The sequence below is a fragment of the Vicugna pacos genome, chromosome 5 (genome assembly GCF_048564905.1).
Source record: "Vicugna pacos chromosome 5, VicPac4, whole genome shotgun sequence".
Classification (NCBI taxonomy): domain Eukaryota; kingdom Metazoa; phylum Chordata; class Mammalia; order Artiodactyla; family Camelidae; genus Vicugna; species Vicugna pacos.
The window spans coordinates 63510023-63528625 of record NC_132991.1 but is presented as its reverse complement, the minus strand read 5'-3'; the positions used below and the strand labels follow the sequence as shown (position 1 = coordinate 63528625).

Sequence of the window (18603 nt, the reverse complement as noted above, 5' to 3'; positions counted from 1 at the left end):
TACAAAATGAGAGGATTTAGACAAAATCTTCTCTGAAAGCTATTTTAGCTCTAAAATTGTGTGATGCTATAAATTAAATTGTATAGGATAAGACATCCTTTTAAGGGTGAACTGAATCATTACTATTGGATATTGTAATTATCCCGTACATTTTTGCAGGAGTTGAAAACAAAATCCTTCCTTGTTTAAACTAAATTAAGAATGCAAAGTGTATTGTCTTAAAAGCTGCTTTATGAAAAATACTTGGTGTATAAGTATGTGAAGAGAATTTGCTGGAGCCTTGCTTAGAAATTAAAGCTTTTTCAGGAATTTTAATTAGACTATCAGTACCTGCTCTCTCTCTGGATGCCTGAAGTTTGAATTAGGACTCCAGCTTCTTAAAATTGTACTTCAAACGTGAAAGAAATGTTAAATCACATTTAGTTTAGTTTCAGTATCTAAAGCATTTGTTTTTTAAATTCTGTGTTTATTTTGCTTAACTCTCAGAATGCCAGCTCCTTTTCTCTCTCTTTTTTGTGGTGGGGTGTGTGTATGTGTTTTATCTGCAGCTTAAATTCTATTGTACTTTTGGAGGGAGGAAGACAGTAAAAATGAAATTCTAATTGATTATATTATTTGATTATTTTTCTTCTTTGCTATCTGTTTTGGATGTCTCATCATTTTATTTTATTTTGTCACTGTTTATTACAGAGGAGGTGTCTGCAAGGATAGTTCAAGTAGTCACGGCGGAGGCCGTAGCGGTCCTGAAAGGTGAACAAGAAAAAGAAGCCCAGCATAAAGATCAGCCTGCAGCTCTGCCTTTAGGTAAATGAGAAAGAGCCTCAGGTCAGGGCCTGTGTCTGCTGTACCCTAATCACAAGATCAGGTCTCCATGTTCAAAGATATTCCATATATCATATTTCACCCCAAATGGTGACACTCATCAAACACCTATTACAATGCCCTGGGACCTGATTTCACGACAGGCTCATTGTGGTGTTTGGGTAACCTTTAGGACAATAAATTTATAATTAGATATTGCCCCTAAATTGCCCTTAATTTTTTTTTAAGACCACTAGAAGGTTATAAAAATAAAGCCAATACATTTGATGGCATGGCCTCTACTCATAAAGGAAATATTCTAATGCTTTAGTTAGAGGTGATTATTTACCTTTACAGAGTTTGGTTAATGATTGTCTATTCCACAGTCTCTTTTGGGTCTTCCTAAACAGGCTACATGAAACCTATAGCCAGACGTTGTTAGAATCATCAGTGACGTTGTACCCCATATAAGGTACTGCTCTTCACTTGATTCATTAAGAGCAATGAAGTAGCATTTGCCCTTTCCCTCCATCACAAGTCAAATGCCCTACAGGGCCAAACAGGTAATGTAATGGTGCTTGCCTAGGAAAGCACTCTCAGCTAAATCCTGCTGTCCATACTCTCACATAGATGGATAGATAGATAGATAAATAGATAAATGGACAGACAGAGACAGATGCTAGATATAGATGTATATACCTGCAAAGATATAAAAAAGGAAACTCTCTTAGGTCAACATGTATGTTTATTTCATAGGTACGTATAACTAATCCATAGAAAGGTATGGGTTTTATTTATTTGTTTATTTTTAACACCTTTATTGTGGTATGGTGCCTGTACAGTAAACTATACATATTTCAAATGTACAATTTGATGAATTTTGATAGATGTATGCACCAATGAAACCACTACCACAATCAAGATAGCTAACATTTCCATCACTCCCCAAGAGGTGCAATTTTCAAAAAAGGTATGGTTTTTAAAGCCTAAAAATAGTACATATCTATTTTTCTCTCCTACACTCTTATGTATCCTTAATGTTTGATTTTCTGATTAGCACTCCATTGTTTATTAAAAGTTAAGCAATAAAAATTTCTCCTCTTCCAGAAATAATAAATTCTACTCTTAACAGTACTCTCATTATTTTCAATAAAATATTCTTGGATTATTTTTCTCATAAAACAGAGGAAAAATTATCTAAAACATCAACCTTCTTTCTGTGGTTTACTTCTGTTATTTGAAGTAAAGGAAACTGCCCCCAGTTTTTAATTTGAAAGTTTGAAATATGCTTTGGAAGCCCACGGGGTCAAGGAACTAAAACATTGCCTATCATCCAAAAGCTGCCTCTACTAAGTGTTTTATGAAACTAAAATCCACATCATCTTTAAAATAGATTTTACCACTGGCTTTGACTGATTAATATTTCCTTTTGAAATCCCTTACCTTCATATGAGTGGTCATAAAGAGGGTAAGTAAGTGTCTTGAAGAGGAAAACTTGAATTTAAGTGCAAATGAATTCCGTCTTTTAGAACTTTCTCTTTGGTCCTTCTTCAAGTGTAATGCCAAGGCCAGAGCTCATCTGCCGCTGGTACGGGTTTCTATCTGAAGGTTGCCTGAGGCTGTGACAGTTTCATTCTTCTTTTCTGAGAATATGTACTGAAGATGGGCTTTGACTTTATACTCAGTGGACAAAATGTTGTTTAAAAAAGTATAGTGCCTGAAATCACTATATAATCTAGATAGCATTAGTTTCCAGATCAAGGATGTGGACAATAGAGAGCCCTAATATTTTTCCAGTCAGTCAAGCCAAACCCAAACTAAACTGCTTGAGTGTGTGTGTTTGAATATAGTAGTTTACGACCAGAATGAAATACTGTATTAACTGAACAAACAGACACAAATTAATGGGATTAATGATCGGATTTTAGCAGCCATGTCTAATCCATTTTTATGGAGAAGACAAAATGATCTTCTTTTTAATACTAAATGCTCTTCTTTTTTTTTTAGGTTTTCAAAAATATGTGAATGAGGTAATGGGGCTTAAAATAAGTCAAATGCAGCTTACTATTGATTCTTTCCCCGAATCTCATAGAGTCCTTTTCACAGATGGCAGGACAGCCTACACATCTACTGGCCTAATAGGATTCATTGTTGTATCTCATTTTTCCATTGTTTGATCTTTAGCAGCTGAAGAGACAGCTAATCTGCCTCCTTCTCCACCCCCGTCACCAGCCTCAGAACAGACCGTCGCAGTGGAGGAAGGTAAGGCCCGTTGGACTTCTTGAGGTTTGTCTTCTAATAAAGGGTGAATAACCCTCAGTCTGTAAGCACTGGACTTCAGTGTGGATTAGTGTGTGACCCAGCTTGGGAGCTGTCTCTTTCAAATAATCAAGAAGAAACAGTTTAAATAAATGTATAATCATTTACCTATACAAAATCAAAAGTAGATAAATATGGTCAATAAAAAAGGAAAAATCTGCTTGATAGAGGAGAGGATAACTTTGTGTTTAAATGGCTGGAATAATTACAGAGAGTCAGTTTACTTAATGTAGAATGTTTTGACGGAGAAGATACAGTTTAATCTTATGAGTGACTGCACAAAAATAAATTTATTGATGAAATCAACACTTTTTTTACAGAAAGGTTGGCAGGAACTGTCTCTGTTTTGCTCACTGTTATATTGCCAAGGGCTTCCCCAGGGCCTGGCCCATAGCAAACTCTGAATAAATATTAATAAATAAATGAAGAAGTCAGTGAATGAATCTGATATTGAGAGCAGTGAGCCGGAAGCTGAGATCATGGCTTCTGTCCTGCTGAGACCTGTTATTGTCCATGAATCTATTTATGCATTTACTCAACTTCGAATGCCATGTCAGCCTTTCAGTTCTCAATGATAAAGCAGGGGGATGCCTTTGAAGAATATTCATTTAGAATCTGAGATGAAAGGCACTGTTTAAAAGCAAACCATTATTGGTTCTCTGACTTAGATCAGTTAACTTTTGTCTATTGTTTGAGAGCTACAGAAGGCAGAGGAAACCTTCATTCAGCTCACTTGCTGTTTCAATATAATTTAGTTTTCATATTACTGAAATCAAAATTTTGATACTTCTCCATTTTATTCATTTATTTCTTCACTTATTTTTCCTTCTGTTGTCCCTTTTAGAGATCACTTTACTGTGTTAAAAAATAAATAACATCACAAAAGACTCACTGTCTTTTTTACAATCTGTAATTAGATCTGTTTAAAATCTTTGAAATCCTAAATACAGATTTTTCTAAATTATTAACTATAAACTATCAATAAATACAATTTATTTCTGTCACAGACTTATAAACTTAAAAATTTTTTAGCAAAGTCTTTCTTAAATTGAGGCCATTTTTCTAATTTTACTGCTTGAAATAATGTTAAACAAACTAAATCATTGTAAGGAATAAAAGAAAATTTAGGGACTATGATCAGTGCGTATCATTAGTGTCATTACAGACACTGATTATTATTTAGTTAATTCCCTGAAATTTTTTGGCCTATGTTCATCCATTCATTTGGTGCATGTTTATGGAGCACCTGCAGTATTTCCTGCTCTCTTCAACTTCTAGTTATACACTAGTGGGCAAAACAAACACAATCCCTGCTTGTAAGAAGCACTTAGTCTGGTAGAGAGCAGAAATCCAACAAATAAACTTACAAATAATCTCAAATTGGGATAGCACTAGGAAGGGAAAGAACAAGGAGCTTCAAGATAGAAGAAGGGAAATCTTACTTTATTGGATGGTGAGGGGACAGTTTGGGAGCTGATCTCAGAATCCTGAAGGAGTGTTGGCCAAGCAAAGATGGAGGGAAGGGGCATTGCGGCAGAGGGGCCAGGATGTGCAAGGGCACTCAGGTGGCAGGAGAATGAAGTATTGTGGGATCTGAAGGAGTCCCACGGCCAGTGTGTGAGAAAGGGGTAGAGCAGTGAAGGAGTTTGAGAACAAGCAGTGGCTGCTTGGTTCAGGGACCTGGATTTTACTCTGAACGCAGTGGAAAGCTTTCCATGACAGCTGCACTTCCCTCAGGTCATTGAAAATGCTTCTGAACCTGAACTTAAGGCTATTTGAGTGTCAGAGAATCCTCTTAACACGGAGAGGGATATGTTGTTGACTCCAAAGTTAGCCAGATGTCACATAACTTACTCTTCTTACTCTTACGTGGGAGCTGGAGCCAAAAAGACAGTGGGGCGCTTCCATCCACCTGGGGATTCACCCAGTCTGTTTCTGGAGGGTGATACAATGGATATAAGGAAAATATAAATAAAATATGATTTAGGTAACGTAGGTGTCACTTTCCAGAGTAACTATTCCCTTACGTTTCGGGATTACTTTCCCCAAACTATTTCAGTATATTCAGGGAAAATATCAGCCTACTTCCTACTGAAAACAATTTGGAGTATATTTTATTTTTAACATTTTTCAAGCTAAACATGTATTTTTATTGAATTATTATTTTTATTTTTTAAAAGAAAGCATTAACTTGTATGAAGGCCTAATGATTTACTTTTAAAAGAATAACCATATTTTTGAGTTATAGAGAAAAAGGTATGTATTTTACAAACTCTACTTCATTTATTTAAAAGACCAGGTAATATTCACACCTTAAACATGTGAGAGAGATGTAATCGAGACAGTCAAATTAGCCCTTCCCTTTTATTTGAAACCACTCTTAAAGTATGTATAACAAGTTATTTTGTTTTGTTTTATTAGGAAAAAATGAATGAAAAGTCACAAGACAGAATTCAATTTTTCAGTTTTTAAAACCAATCGGTTTGTAAAGACTAAGCCTAAATTCCGTTAATCATAGCACATTGGGTAGAAAGCAAGCAGGTGGATTTTTTCATCTAGGAGAATTTTTATCCTCATCGACACACCTTCAGAGCAACTTTAATCTATAGGCAGAGTGAATGCCACAATCCAGTCCTTTATACAAGTGTAAGAGAGCTCTTAGATTAAATTGAGTAATTCAGTGATTTTTGAGGATATGCTTACTTTTTATTAATTATCAAACATTTTAAAAGCTGTTCTTTCCCAAGAGGAAGCATGACAGCTTCCACTAAAAATAATTAATATGTTAACTACTATCATGTATAAATATTTATTTATTATAATTGAAATAATACTAATAATTCCCAGAATATGTGCTTATCCTGGGAAACAAATGGATTTTGATGGAGAAATTAAGGGGGGAGGATATAGTTCAGTGATAAAACATGTGCTTAGCATGCACAAGGTCCTGGGTTCAATCCCCAGTACCTCCATTAAAAAATAATAAAATACATAAACCTAATTATCTCCACCCCAAAAAACAAACAAACAAACAAAAACCAAATTGATGAAGAAATTAAGCAAGTAGCACACTTAGAAAGGAAACCCAGGTACAATGAACCAAAACTGTACTAGTTATGTTTTTCAAATTAATCTCCTCTTTCTTTCTGGTCTGACCATAGTAGTTGTCATTTGGACTCAACTGTTAGAATTTGGAAGCCCGTGAAAGAACAATGGAATCATCTGAAAACAGAACCAGGAATCCTTCTGCCCTCTTAGGTTTGCTCCAGAACCCTAGGATGATGATTCCCTGTGTCAGTGGCATGGCCACATTATACCTGCTAGTCTGAAGCAATTTCTCTCCATATCATTGGGGCAGCACACGTAGTTAGTAAACTGGGGAGTCATCAGTCAAAAACGTGTAAAATGGAAAGGGCTTAGAGATGGTGGTAAACAATGTCAGTGGAGCCAGCTGTCCCAGGCCAGGGGACAGGAGCTGTGATGCCAGGACAGGCAAAATCGCCAAGTCACTGATACCCCAAGAGACTCAGTTCTCTCATAAAAGTGACTACTCCCTTGTACCAAAGGGGGCTGACATTCCAAGGCTGAATTTTGTGTCGGGAACCTTACTTTAACCCAATATAAATTTTCAAATACTTTTTTTAAAAAGTTTGTATGAAAACAAATTAGGGGAATGTGTTTCTCCACTGAAGTCAGGTAAGCTTCATTTTTGAAGATTTATCATTATGCGAAAGAACTATGTAAAAGTCCAAGGTTCATAAGGCCACCCTGTCCTTTAAAATGTCACATTATTAAATGAAACATTGTTTTGTGGCAAAAGCAGAGTCCTTCAAAATATGTGTACTTGCAGTAAAAGGAAGCATTCAGTCCTGACCTTAAAGAGCAAAACTGTTATGAATTCATTTTTTTCATAAATCTCAAGTCTAGCTTTGATGTGTCAAATGAAAGGAAAGAGCAGAGGTACATGGCAACTTGTCTGATGTACTGAAGGCAGAGACTAACGTGTATGGAACTGAGATACATGGCACTTTGTCAGATCTCTTCCCATTTAATCCTCTGAGCAACCCACATGGATAGATAATATTCACTTCCACTCTTGCCCAAGATGTCATAGCTAGTAAGTGGCTTACCCAGCATTCAAATACAAATCTAAGTCCCTGCAAACACAGCCTCACTGCATCCCTAAAGCTGTCTCTTATCTAGGCTCTTACTGTGGGACTATGAAAGGGAAGTGATTGTCCAGGGAGAGGTTTTTTTGTTATAAGCCACACGGGACTGATTTCCTTTTTTTTTTTTTTTCCCCAAATCACTTCCAAGTAAATCATTCATTCATCTATAATGTATTTATTTATAATTATGTATTGCACCTCCATTTGAATATGAACCAAGACCACCCACCACACACAATTCTGTAGCAAATGAGGATCTCTTGTCTTCGATCATTATCTCTGGAACCTGGTGCACTGTTTGGACTTAGCCAGTCATGATCCTCTAAGCATCAATTCCCTGGCACGTCTCTGGGACTTATGTAGATGGGCTGCCAGCTTGTAGGTCCTAACCAGAGACTTAGTGCATACAGCTCATAGTACCCAGAGAAGACTGGGCTTTGCCATTCTTTTTCAAGTTGCTTGGTTAAGGGCCAGAAAAATACTACAGAGAAGCTACTTTTCCACTGAAGCACTTGAAGTTTTCGTTGTTTTTGTTGTTCTCTGATTGGGCAAAGTCTTCAGAATAGAAAGTACTGTTTCTTAGAAATGTTACAGATCTGAAGCAAGACTCTGGGCTGTTTCCATGTTTTGGTACTTTCAAAAAGAGCAACAAGAAAGAGGAAGCCAAAGTCTTCAAAAGGTTAAAACATCCAAGGAGTATTGCCTTTAAACTATCAGTTCTCAGCTTTACATTCTTTAGTTTTGTACAGTAGTCTGCTCTGTTCCCCAGAAAATGTTGAAAAGCAGAGAGGCACATATGCCATTTTCACTTATTGATTGCGCAATCTGTTGAACGTATTAGAAGTTTTAGAAGGAAGTTGCGTACCTGGGGAGTCTACAGCCTCGGGACTCACTAGAGGAAATATGAATGGCTGGGAGCATGTGACAAGCCCAGGGCTTCTGATTCAGCAGTGTTGCAGGCCACATCTCAGACAGTTGTCAGCTCGGCTGAGAAATCGTGCCGAGTTGAACTAAGAATATCAAATGTAATTTTAGGTTTCTTCTATCCCTTGATATAATAAGCATCGTGGCTGAGAAAGTTCTGAACATCCATCCAGAAACAAGTTCCATGGAACCATCAGTAAATAATGTGCTCAAAAGATTAAAGTATTCTCTCTTGAAAATGTTATTTTCGTATCCCTCTGATTTCAGGCTCATTTCCAGTTGTCAGCACTCAGTTGGCTGAAAATAAATTAGTGCCCGAAAAATACAGTGCATTTTCAAATTAGTGCTGCAATTCTGTCCACTTAAATTTTGCTTGAAATAAAAATTATACAGAGAGATACTACAAATTTTGTTCTTATTGAAAGTTATAAAATTTTAAAATTATTTCTCTATATAAGTAAATAAATAGTGATTAGCAAATTTAGTAACCTGCCATGTAGGCCTGAGATGCAGTGTCTGCACCACATCAACAGCCAAATATTGTTCATTGTCATCATCCTCATGGCTCATTGATGTTTGCAAGACTCCAAATGTTAAGCAAACTGTTGGATATACACTCATGTATCTAAGGAAATAGATTTAAATAATGCAGATTTCTAAGCTAAGACACAGGAAAGGACAGAAATGAGAGCAGTGCCTTTAGCATTTCAATGAGCAATATGCAATGAGGGGTTTGAGATATAAAAACAGCCAAAAGCCAGTGGTGTAAATTAAACCACATCAAAGAAAATCTTAATGAATCTGAAGCCAACTCTGTAGATATTCTCCGCTAAGTGTATCTCTATTAAGTTTTCAGAAGAGAAACAGAACACAAGAAAACAAGTGTGTATTACTAGGTACTTTCTTAAAACCATATACTTTCACAGCCATGCAAATAAGAGCCAGAGTTCTAAAGGATGCCTAGGAGTTTGCATCCAAAGAAAAGGCTGTCCTGACTGTGCTCCCCTTAGTAAGGCAGGAAGGAAAAATAATGCCTTGTAGATTTTTCTTAACAGGATTGAAGTTAAAAATTACTTTCTGCTTAAAGTCATTAACTAAGAATTAAATTAACCAAAATGCTAACCATGTGAGATAATTAAGGTTGTACTTCAACAGGACTATTTTCCCTTGTAATTGTACAGGCATCAGATCCTAACAACTTTCCTCTTTTTTAACTTACAAATATATTGATGGAAGCATGAGAAAAATGAATGTAATTGAATTTCTTCTAAAAAATGCATTTGCATACTGCTTTGTTTCTATTCCAGTGTTTCTGTGGTTATTTTGACTTGTCTGAGGGGAATATAAAGATAATGTCTATTATGCAGTAGGTGTGTCAGAGCATACGATTCATTTAAATCAAGGGGAAAATTGCTTAAGGGATAGTTGAAATTCAGTGGCTACTGAAGCATGGAACATTCACTGTCTCCCATCCTCCATCAGCTTGGTCTTGCCAGTTCCCCTCCATCCTGCTGTGCTGCTTCTGTGGTCCTGTGTCCTTGTGCAGGTGTTTGTCTTGTCTGTCTGATCTTGTCTGTCTTGTCCAGTTCTCCCTGCAGTTTCTTCCTGTGTGTCTGTTTGTAGATGAAGGGGCTGAGGATCAAGTGGGTCCTCTACACAGGTTCCCCAGCCACGAACCTGCCACCAGCGGGGAGAGGCGTAGACTCCTAGCCCCCTCCATCTCGGTGTCTGTGCCTGATGATGACCCTTGCAATTCCGATGAGGAGTACTATGAGCATCCTTTGTTCAGCTCACAATGGACTGCCTCTAGTGCGCTCCCCAGTGTCCCAGCGCAGAGTGCAGAGGCCCACTTAGGCCAGGAGAAAGGTGAACCCAGCATGGTCCCCTTTTGCTCCTCCTCCCCAGCCTGCAGCTTTGACCACATGCATCATACTAAGTGTGCCATCACATGTGGGGTGGGAGGGACAGGAGCCTGTTTTTCCATATGGAGGTGAAGTCCCTACATAGCTTATGTCTGTCTCCATACCTCAACAATTTATAGGTAGGAAGCCTTATTTGAGACATGGGGGTACTTCCTTTTTTCTGTATCATTGCTTCTGAGAAGGAAGCAAAAAAAGTTCAAATGAAGTATGACTTCTTTCTGCCTCTTGCAAATAAATCACTAGGGGAAAAATATATTCTTTTACCCAAACCAAAGAAGATGACCTTGAATACAATTTTTCCCTTGGATGCATAATATTACTAGGACCAGACTTAAATAGAATTAGGCTTCTTTTTAGTGCTATGTTAATATGATAGCTTTTTAAAGGGGAACGATTGAAGAATCTGTTTAAGGTAGAGTAAATGTTATGGAATGAATTTATTTCTCCAAATCACTTGGTCATCTACAGAAACAATAGAGACTTCCCTGAGTGACTAAATCTTGGTCCAAATTGATATAAATAGGATAAAAGGAAGGAAATGCTCCAACACTTTGGTCATTCCAGCCTCATGAAGTTGGAGACGCTAGGGTATAATTGGCTCTTGTGAGGATAAAATAAGTGGGCAGTGGGCTGCAATTTGCCTCATTCTAACAAGGTAGTTTTTATAAGGAAAAAATTAGAGCTAATTTTGTTCTTGTTTACTTAAGTGAAGAGGTTATTTTCAAATAGGGAAAAATAACTTGCTTAAGGAAAGAGTTTATTTTCAGATGGAACAATATTTAATGTAAGGGTAGATGATTCCAAGGCAATGGGAAATGAACTCGTAGTTCACCAACTACATTCATGATAATAAACTCCTTCAGGAGTCCTTTGGAAGACAAAGAGCTCAATGGCTCAGACACTCTGATAGGGAAATATAATCAATATTGAATAAAACTAAGGAAACATAAAACAATTCAGAAAAATATGTGAATTTGTGAATAAAGAACAGTTGTTGAAAATAAACATGATTTATACAAAGTGAGAAAATGGAAAGCTAAAAAGTTACATGGATTTGGAAAACATGTAAATTAAGTTGATTAGATTCCATCCAATAAGGTGACATTAGTAAAGCAGTTACATTAAAAGTCTCTTAGCTGTAATCAAAATCTCTAATTCTATGACATAATAAAAATGGCCTTAATAATAAATTAGAATCTGAATGTTTAAGATGTTACTGACATAATTAAATTACAAAAATGAAAATGTCTGAGTGCTAAATGTGAGGAAATAGAAGTAGTTCTCTTTTCCCCTTCTAAGAGTTTTAATATTTCTCAAAAAAATCCTTTCCTTTCCATCTGTAGTCTTTCTCATAGGACCATTTAAACAACGTATAATTGTTTCATAGGAATTTTATAAGAGTCTTCCATTTGCAGAACTGTAAAACAGCTTAGATGTTTCCCTGAAATTTCTCGAGCAATAAAATGGGATTTATTTTACTGGCATTTGAAGGGTAAATGAGAAACAAATGAACACAATAATTCATAGCCTTTAGAAACTTATTTTTTTACATTGTAACTGTTAACACTTTTCTGTGTGATATACATCAACTGGGAGGATATTTTGGCAGTTTTGTTGCCACTCAATTATCTTTCCTTACTGGTTTTGTTTTCAATTGCAGAAATGAGACTTTATGATAATATGCACATTTTCTTATTCATTGTCAAAGGGAACTCTACAAGAACTACGTTACTGATATTTCTGTGGTTTAAACAATATGATAACAGTTGCGTTCCAGAGGTAGACTTTTCTAAGTAGTAAGTGAAATTAAATTTTACCTGGACCTTGTTTTTTCAAAATATTTTACTTACTCCTCAAAAATTTTTATATTTTCCAATCATAAAATGCAATGAAATTAAAACAGATTGAGCTAGCTAGTCTTTTGCCTTAAAAATACTAAATAAATTACAGTTTAAATAGTCCTGATGGATTTCATAATAAAGCTGATAATAAGGTAGTTGATTGGATATTATTTTGAGGCCAGGATTTGTATTCCCAAAGATTTTTTTTAGTGAAGTTTGTATGTTTTAAATACAGTAATCAGAAATTCGTTATGTAGGGGCTTCCTGCATTGGAGAAAACAGCACATATCTAACAAATTTGAAGGTTTTTTTCAGTACATCATCAGTGCATCTATCTTTTCATAACCATCTGTTATCCAGCAGCCCCATTTCTTATTTCCAGCAAGCTTTCCACATGTGTATAACTTACTGCCATTTGCACTGAGGGTAACAGAGCAATAAAACCCTTTCAGCTCTCAAGTTTTAAAATAAATAGCCTTTTAATGAGACTTTAAAAGGCATCATCATTAGCAGATTATACATACTAATTTTGCAAACAATACATAATGTCCGTTGTATTAGGATATTAATTTGCTCATCCAAATGGTAAAAGAGGTTCTCGTGAGGTCAATATAATGGAGCTGAAAGTGTTCATTAAATAATATTTCTGTTGTTTCGTGTGTTGTTCTGTGGTCATGATGTCAACATCTTTTTCATCCCTAAGAAGAAGAAGCGCTAGAGAGTCCAATGGCTGAGGAAGAGAAACCTGCCACTCTTCCTGGGAAAGAGTGTGGGGCTGCCAAGGCCTCAGACCAACACAAGGGCCTCAGTGAGGGCCAAGTGGAGTCTAGTACGGAGGCCCAAATAGTTCCTGAAGAGAGTGCCCCAGCAGGGGCCCCCCAGGAGGAAAGTGTAAAAGAGGTCACGGAGGTGTCTGCAGAAGTAAAAACCCCTTCCTCTGCCGGGGAAGGTGTGTCTTTCTTAGGATCTGCATGTGTGTTGTTGCAAATGATCTCTCCAGCAGCTTACCAACCTGATGCCTTTCCAATGCTGTTCCATCGCTGGGTCTTCTCATGATGCCAAGACCACTGTTTTTAAACTTAATGAGCAGACATTGTGGCTTGTGCAGGTGCTGTGTGGCAGCTTGGTTTTCCACTGCTGCAGCCGATTCCTGGTTTGACTTTGCCATGATACAATACGCTTTGCAGCCAGGCTGATGACGCTGTGTGAGCTTTTTTTCCCTGCCTCCCCCCCCCCGCCCCCATCTCAAATGTTTGCCAGTCACATTGCTAATACATGTATATTTTTCTTTTTATTTGAGGGGGGACAGCAATTCATATGCTTTCTTTCAAATCGTAGAGTTGAATTTTGGCACATACAGGCTTCAGTGGTCGAATTGTTTTTGTTTGCAACCGCAATGTGCTGTATTTTTTTATGCTTCAATGAATACTGGTTTGGTTTCCTTAAAAGTTCCTGCTGATGCTTCTCATATCATTTCCTTTCCATGGCAGCCAACACCTTTGATCATCGCCATATCTCTTGAGTTTTCATTCATCTAACCTTTGCTACAAAGTTCATAAGATATTTCCTTTCTGTTGTGACAACAGGACACACAAGTATCTAAGATAATGATGACCCATACACTTGCTCTTTAAGAGATGATTGAATTTTATTATTTTCCCCCAAATCTTTTTCGGATAACTACATTTAGCCTTAGTGACCACAATGAAATAACTTTGACGTTAAGAGACAAGTGAGACTCTGAAGCCTTTTGGATTGATGAACAGATTAAAATTTAAAAGAGTCATTTAATTTCTGTGAAGCATCTCCAAAGCCAGGACTGGTCAGTGCTTCACTAGTTGGTCATGTTCCAAGGAATGAGGTCATTTCAAGGAGAGAAAGATATTTTAATGTCTTTTTAAAATCATGTTACTCACATGACTTCCCAGTATTAATAGTATATTCAGATTTTCTCACATCTACCATACACACTAAGTAATGATTAGGACTTAAGAATTTTGAGATGTGGTAGAAATTGACTTGTCAATATTTAGGTCATATCATATAAAGTCAATAACATTTATTTGTATTAATGACGTTTAATTTCTGATGACTTCTAAAACTTTATTCTAGTAACCTTTCAGTGCCCAGAAAATTGGTCCTGGCATTTGTTGATCAAGTTAACTGAAACTATTTAACACATATTATTATAAATTAATTGGCTTCTGCCCATGGCCTGCCGATTCACTTTTAAATGAGAAAACAAATGCTTCATTGATTGCAGTAGAATTCAATTCTTTTCCATATTTAGATTAGTATATAGATTTTTTGTACCCTGACATTGGTTATATATTCAGTATTCTTTAATTTGTAATTTTTAGAAGGCACGTGAAATTTTTTTCTACTATGGTACACATCACATACTGTTTAGAGAGACCAAACAAAGAAAAAAAGATTACTCAAAATGTACTCTTATTACAATTCCTGTACACATTAATTCACGATGGCAATTCATTTTAGCAATCATACAAATAAATCTCAGTCCTGACATTTTCATATTGATGTTTAGATGAGTAGCATGCTTGCATGTTTCATAGTTTTTCTTTATACCCTACCATTCATTTGTCATTTCAAAATACAATTTTAAGCTTATTGCCTGAAAGCACTTGCCTATTATTTGTTTAAAAATCAACCCAATTACTTCAGGTTTACTTACAGCCTCGAAGATGGAGTTCCCAGATCAACAGGAATTGACTCCCTCTCCAGCCGAGCCATTAGACAAGAAGGAAAAGGAGTCAGAGAAAGAAAGTAAGCCTGGTGAAGACCTTAAACATGCTGCCTTAGTTTCTCAACCTGAGACAACTGAAACTTCCCCCGAAAAAAAGGACATGCAAGGCACAGGAGAAGAGCAAGCACCACCCACTCTGTTTGGGCACAGTTTCGAAGCCAGCCTAGAAGATATGAAACAGAAGACAGAACCAAGCCTAGGGGTACCTGATATTGGCCTTCCTGCAGAGCCCCCAGCTGCAAAAGAGCAAAAGGACTGGTTCATCCAAATGCCAGTGGAAGCCAAAAAGGATGAGTGGGGTTTAGTTGCTCCAGTATCTCCTTGCCCCCTAACACCCATGAAGGAAAAAGACGTACTGGAGGATATCCCAAAATGGGAAGGGAAACAATTTGATTCTCCCATGCCAAGTCCCTTTCAGGGTGGAAGCTTCACTCTTCCTTTAGGTGTTGTGAAGGATGAAGTCATTGCAGAAGCATCACCCTTTGCCCCTGCCCTATTACAGCTGGATGACAAAAGATCTCTGGAAGAAACTGGTATCCTAGGGACAACCAAAGATAGTTCTAAAGTTGAAGAGCTTCAGAAGGATCAACCTGACAAAATGACAGAAACACCAGCCTCAGAGGCAATTACCTCACCCAAAGATGCTCACATTTCAATTGTGGAAGAATGTGTCCCAGAGAGAGTTTTAGAAGAGAAAGGGGCAATAAAGCAAGAGAGTATGCAGATAAAAGAGACTCCCACCCTCATTGGACAGGAACCTACACTTACTGAAAAGGAACCTCACCTAAAACTCGAAGAAAAACCTACCGTATCTGACAAAGAAGCCACACCTAAAGAGAGCGAACCCCCAAAATTGACAGATGAAGAAATAGGTGTAATTCAGCCCTCCACAGAGCACACTTACTCAAAAGTAGACCAGAAAGGCCAGGAACCTACCACAGATATACCAAAACAGGACTCATTCCCTGTAAGTTTAGAGCAAGCAGTTACTGATTCAACCATGACCTATAAGACACTGGAGACAGTCATGACCGAACCAGCTGTACTGAGTGAAAAGAGTGCAGCCCAGGAGCCTTTTGAAGAAAAAGTTGCTGACAAAGACAGTAAAGTTGAAGCCGTTGGAGCTGTGACATCAGCTGAGCTTGACATGCCATTTTATGAAGATAAGTCAGGAATGTCCAAGTACTTTGAAACATCTGCTTTGAAAGAAGAAGTGACAAAAAGCATCCAGCCAGGCAGTGATTACTATGAACTGAGCGACACAAGAGAAAGTGCCCAAGAGTCTTTTGATACCGTGTCTCCCACATATAAAAATGGCGACAAGGGTCTTCCGGCAGATAGAGAATCCCAGCCCAGCGTTCCAGCACAAGAGGCAGGGTATAGCACTCTTGCACAAAGTTATCCATCTGAGTTGCCTGAAGAACCCAGTTCTCCTCAAGAAAGAATGTTCACTATTGATCCAAAAGTGTATGGGGAGAAAAGGGATCTCCACAGTAAGAATAAGGATGATTTGACACTAAGCAGGAGTTTAGGACTTGGTGGTAGGTCTGCAATTGAACAAAGAAGCATGTCAATCAATTTGCCCATGTCTTGCCTGGATTCTATCGCCCTTGGATTTAACTTTGGTCGGGGGCATGATCTTTCTCCACTGGCCTCTGATATTCTAACCAACACTAGTGGAAGCATGGACGAAGGGGACGATTACCTTCCAGCCACAACGCCTGCAGTGGACAAAGCCCCTTGCTTCCCAACAGAAAGCAAAGAAGAAAAAGAGCAGATAGAGGGAGAGAAAGCTCCAGGAGAGGAAAGTACCCAAGTGGAGACAACGTGTGAGTCACCTTTCCTAGCCAAAGATTATTACAAAAATGGCACTGTCATGGCCCCTGACCTGCCTGAAATGCTGGACCTGGCAGGCACAAGGTCAAGATTAGCTTCTGTGAGTGCAGATGCCGAGGTTGCCAGAAGGAAGTCTGTCCCATCAGAGACTGTGGTGGAGGAGAGCAGCACTGGCTTGCCCCCCGTCACTGATGAGAACCATGTCATTGTTAAAACTGACAGTCAGCTTGAGGACCTGGGCTACTGTGTATTCAATAAATACACAGTCCCACTCCCATCACCTGTCCAAGACAGTGAGAATTTATCTGGGGAGAGTGGGTCCTTTTATGAAGGCACTGATGATAAAGTGCGGAGAGATTTGGCCACAGATCTTTCATTGATTGAAGTCAAACTGGCAGCTGCTGGAAGAGTCAAAGATGAGTTCAGTGCTGAGAAAGACACATCCCCACATATCCCTGGTGACAAATCGGGACTGGGTAGGGAGCCTGATCAGGAGAGGAAAGCTAATGATAAGCTGGATACTGTGCTGGAAAAAAGCGAAGAACATGCTGATTCAAAAGAACATGACAAGGAAATGGAAGAGGCGGGGGATAAAGTTGAAACTTTTGGGTTAGGAGTAACCCTCCAGGAATTGTCAGCCAAAGAACTGACTGTATCAAAAGATGCATCACCTCTCGTGGCTGAGAAAGTGGAGAAAGTTCTTAGTTCAGTGCCAGAGGCAGCTGAGGTTGAACCATCTAAAAAAGCTGAACCAGAACTAGATTTTGCTGCAAAGAAAGCTGACCAGGGTCAATTAGATGTTAAAATCAGTGACTTTGGACAAATGGCCTCAGGGCTAAACGTAGATGCGGGAAAAGCAACAGAGCTGAAACTTGAGGCTACCCAGGACCTCACGCCTTCATCTGCAGCACCTCAGGAGGCAGATGCGTTTATGGGAGTTGAGTCTGGCCACGTGAAAGAAGGCGCCAAAGTTAGTGAGACAGAAGTCAAGGAGAAGGTGGCCAAGCCTGACCTGGTGCACCAGGAGGCGGTAGACAAAGAAGAATCCTACGAGTCCAGCGGTGAGCATGAAAGCCTCACCATGGAGTCCTTGAAAGCTGATGAGGGCAAGAAGGAAACTTCCCCAGAATCTTCTCTAATTCAAGACGAGATTGCCATCAAATTGTCTGTGGAGATTCCCTGTGCACCTGCTGTTTCAGAAGCTGATTTAGCCCCAGATGAGAAAGCCGATGTCCAGATGGAATTTATTCAGCCGCCAAAAGAAGAAAGCAAAGAGACCCCAGATATATCTGTCACCCCCTCCGATGCTGCAGAGCCATTGCCAGAAGCCGCCAGAGCGGAACCAGCAGAGGCTCCGAGCGAGGAAGAAGAGATAGAAGCCCAGGGAGAATACGATAAGCTGCTCTTCCGCTCAGACACCCTTCAGATTACCGACCTGGGCGTCCCAGGTGTCAGGGAGGAGTTTGTGGAGACGTGCCCAGGTGAGCACAAAGGAGTGATTGAGTCCGTTGTAACAATCGAGGACGATTTCATCACTGTAGTGCAAACCACAACTGATGAAGGGGAGTCGGGCTCCCACAGCGTGCGTTTTGCAGCCCTGGAGCAGCCTGAGGTGGAGAGGAGGCCATCCCCCCGTGCCGAAGAAGAGCTGGAAGTCGAAGAGGCAGCTGAAGCCCAGGCTGAACCCAAGGAGGGCTCCCCAGAGGCTCCGGCTTCCCCAGAGAGAGAAGAGGTTGCACTCTCAGAATACAAGACAGAAACCTATGACGATTACAAAGACGAGACCACTATTGATGACTCCATCATGGATGCGGACAGCCTCTGGGTGGACACTCAAGGTGTGCAATCTTTTTTTAAATTTTCTTTCAAATAAAACCCAGTAACCTAAAGGAATTTTTTTTGTTTTAAATATTTTACAATGTCCCTTTGTTTCTTGATTTTGCACTTTGTTAACTAGATGAAGGATGTTGTACATTTGTTACTAATGATGTCACTGTTGTTGTTGTTGTCATGGTTTGCTTTGA

At 38.7% G+C, this 18603-nt stretch overlaps 1 protein-coding gene across 9 annotated transcripts in view; it reads left to right on the top strand.

Annotated features, from left to right (window-relative positions):
* MAP2 (microtubule associated protein 2) overlaps positions 1-18603 on the top strand; it is a 262978-nt gene that overhangs the window by 209947 nt on the left and 34428 nt on the right. For 4 of the 9 annotated variants that reach the window (XM_072961366.1, XM_031678227.2, XM_072961367.1 and 1 more), the window contains exons 6-7: positions 691-804; positions 2986-3063. In XM_072961366.1, the coding sequence (XP_072817467.1) occupies positions 691-804; positions 2986-3063 (192 nt within the window). Of the gene's footprint in view, positions 1-690; positions 805-2985; positions 3064-14661; positions 18418-18603 lie in introns of all 9 variants that reach the window. The other 5 variants (XM_072961365.1, XM_031678221.2, XM_031678222.2 and 2 more) reach the window with 3 other exon arrangements.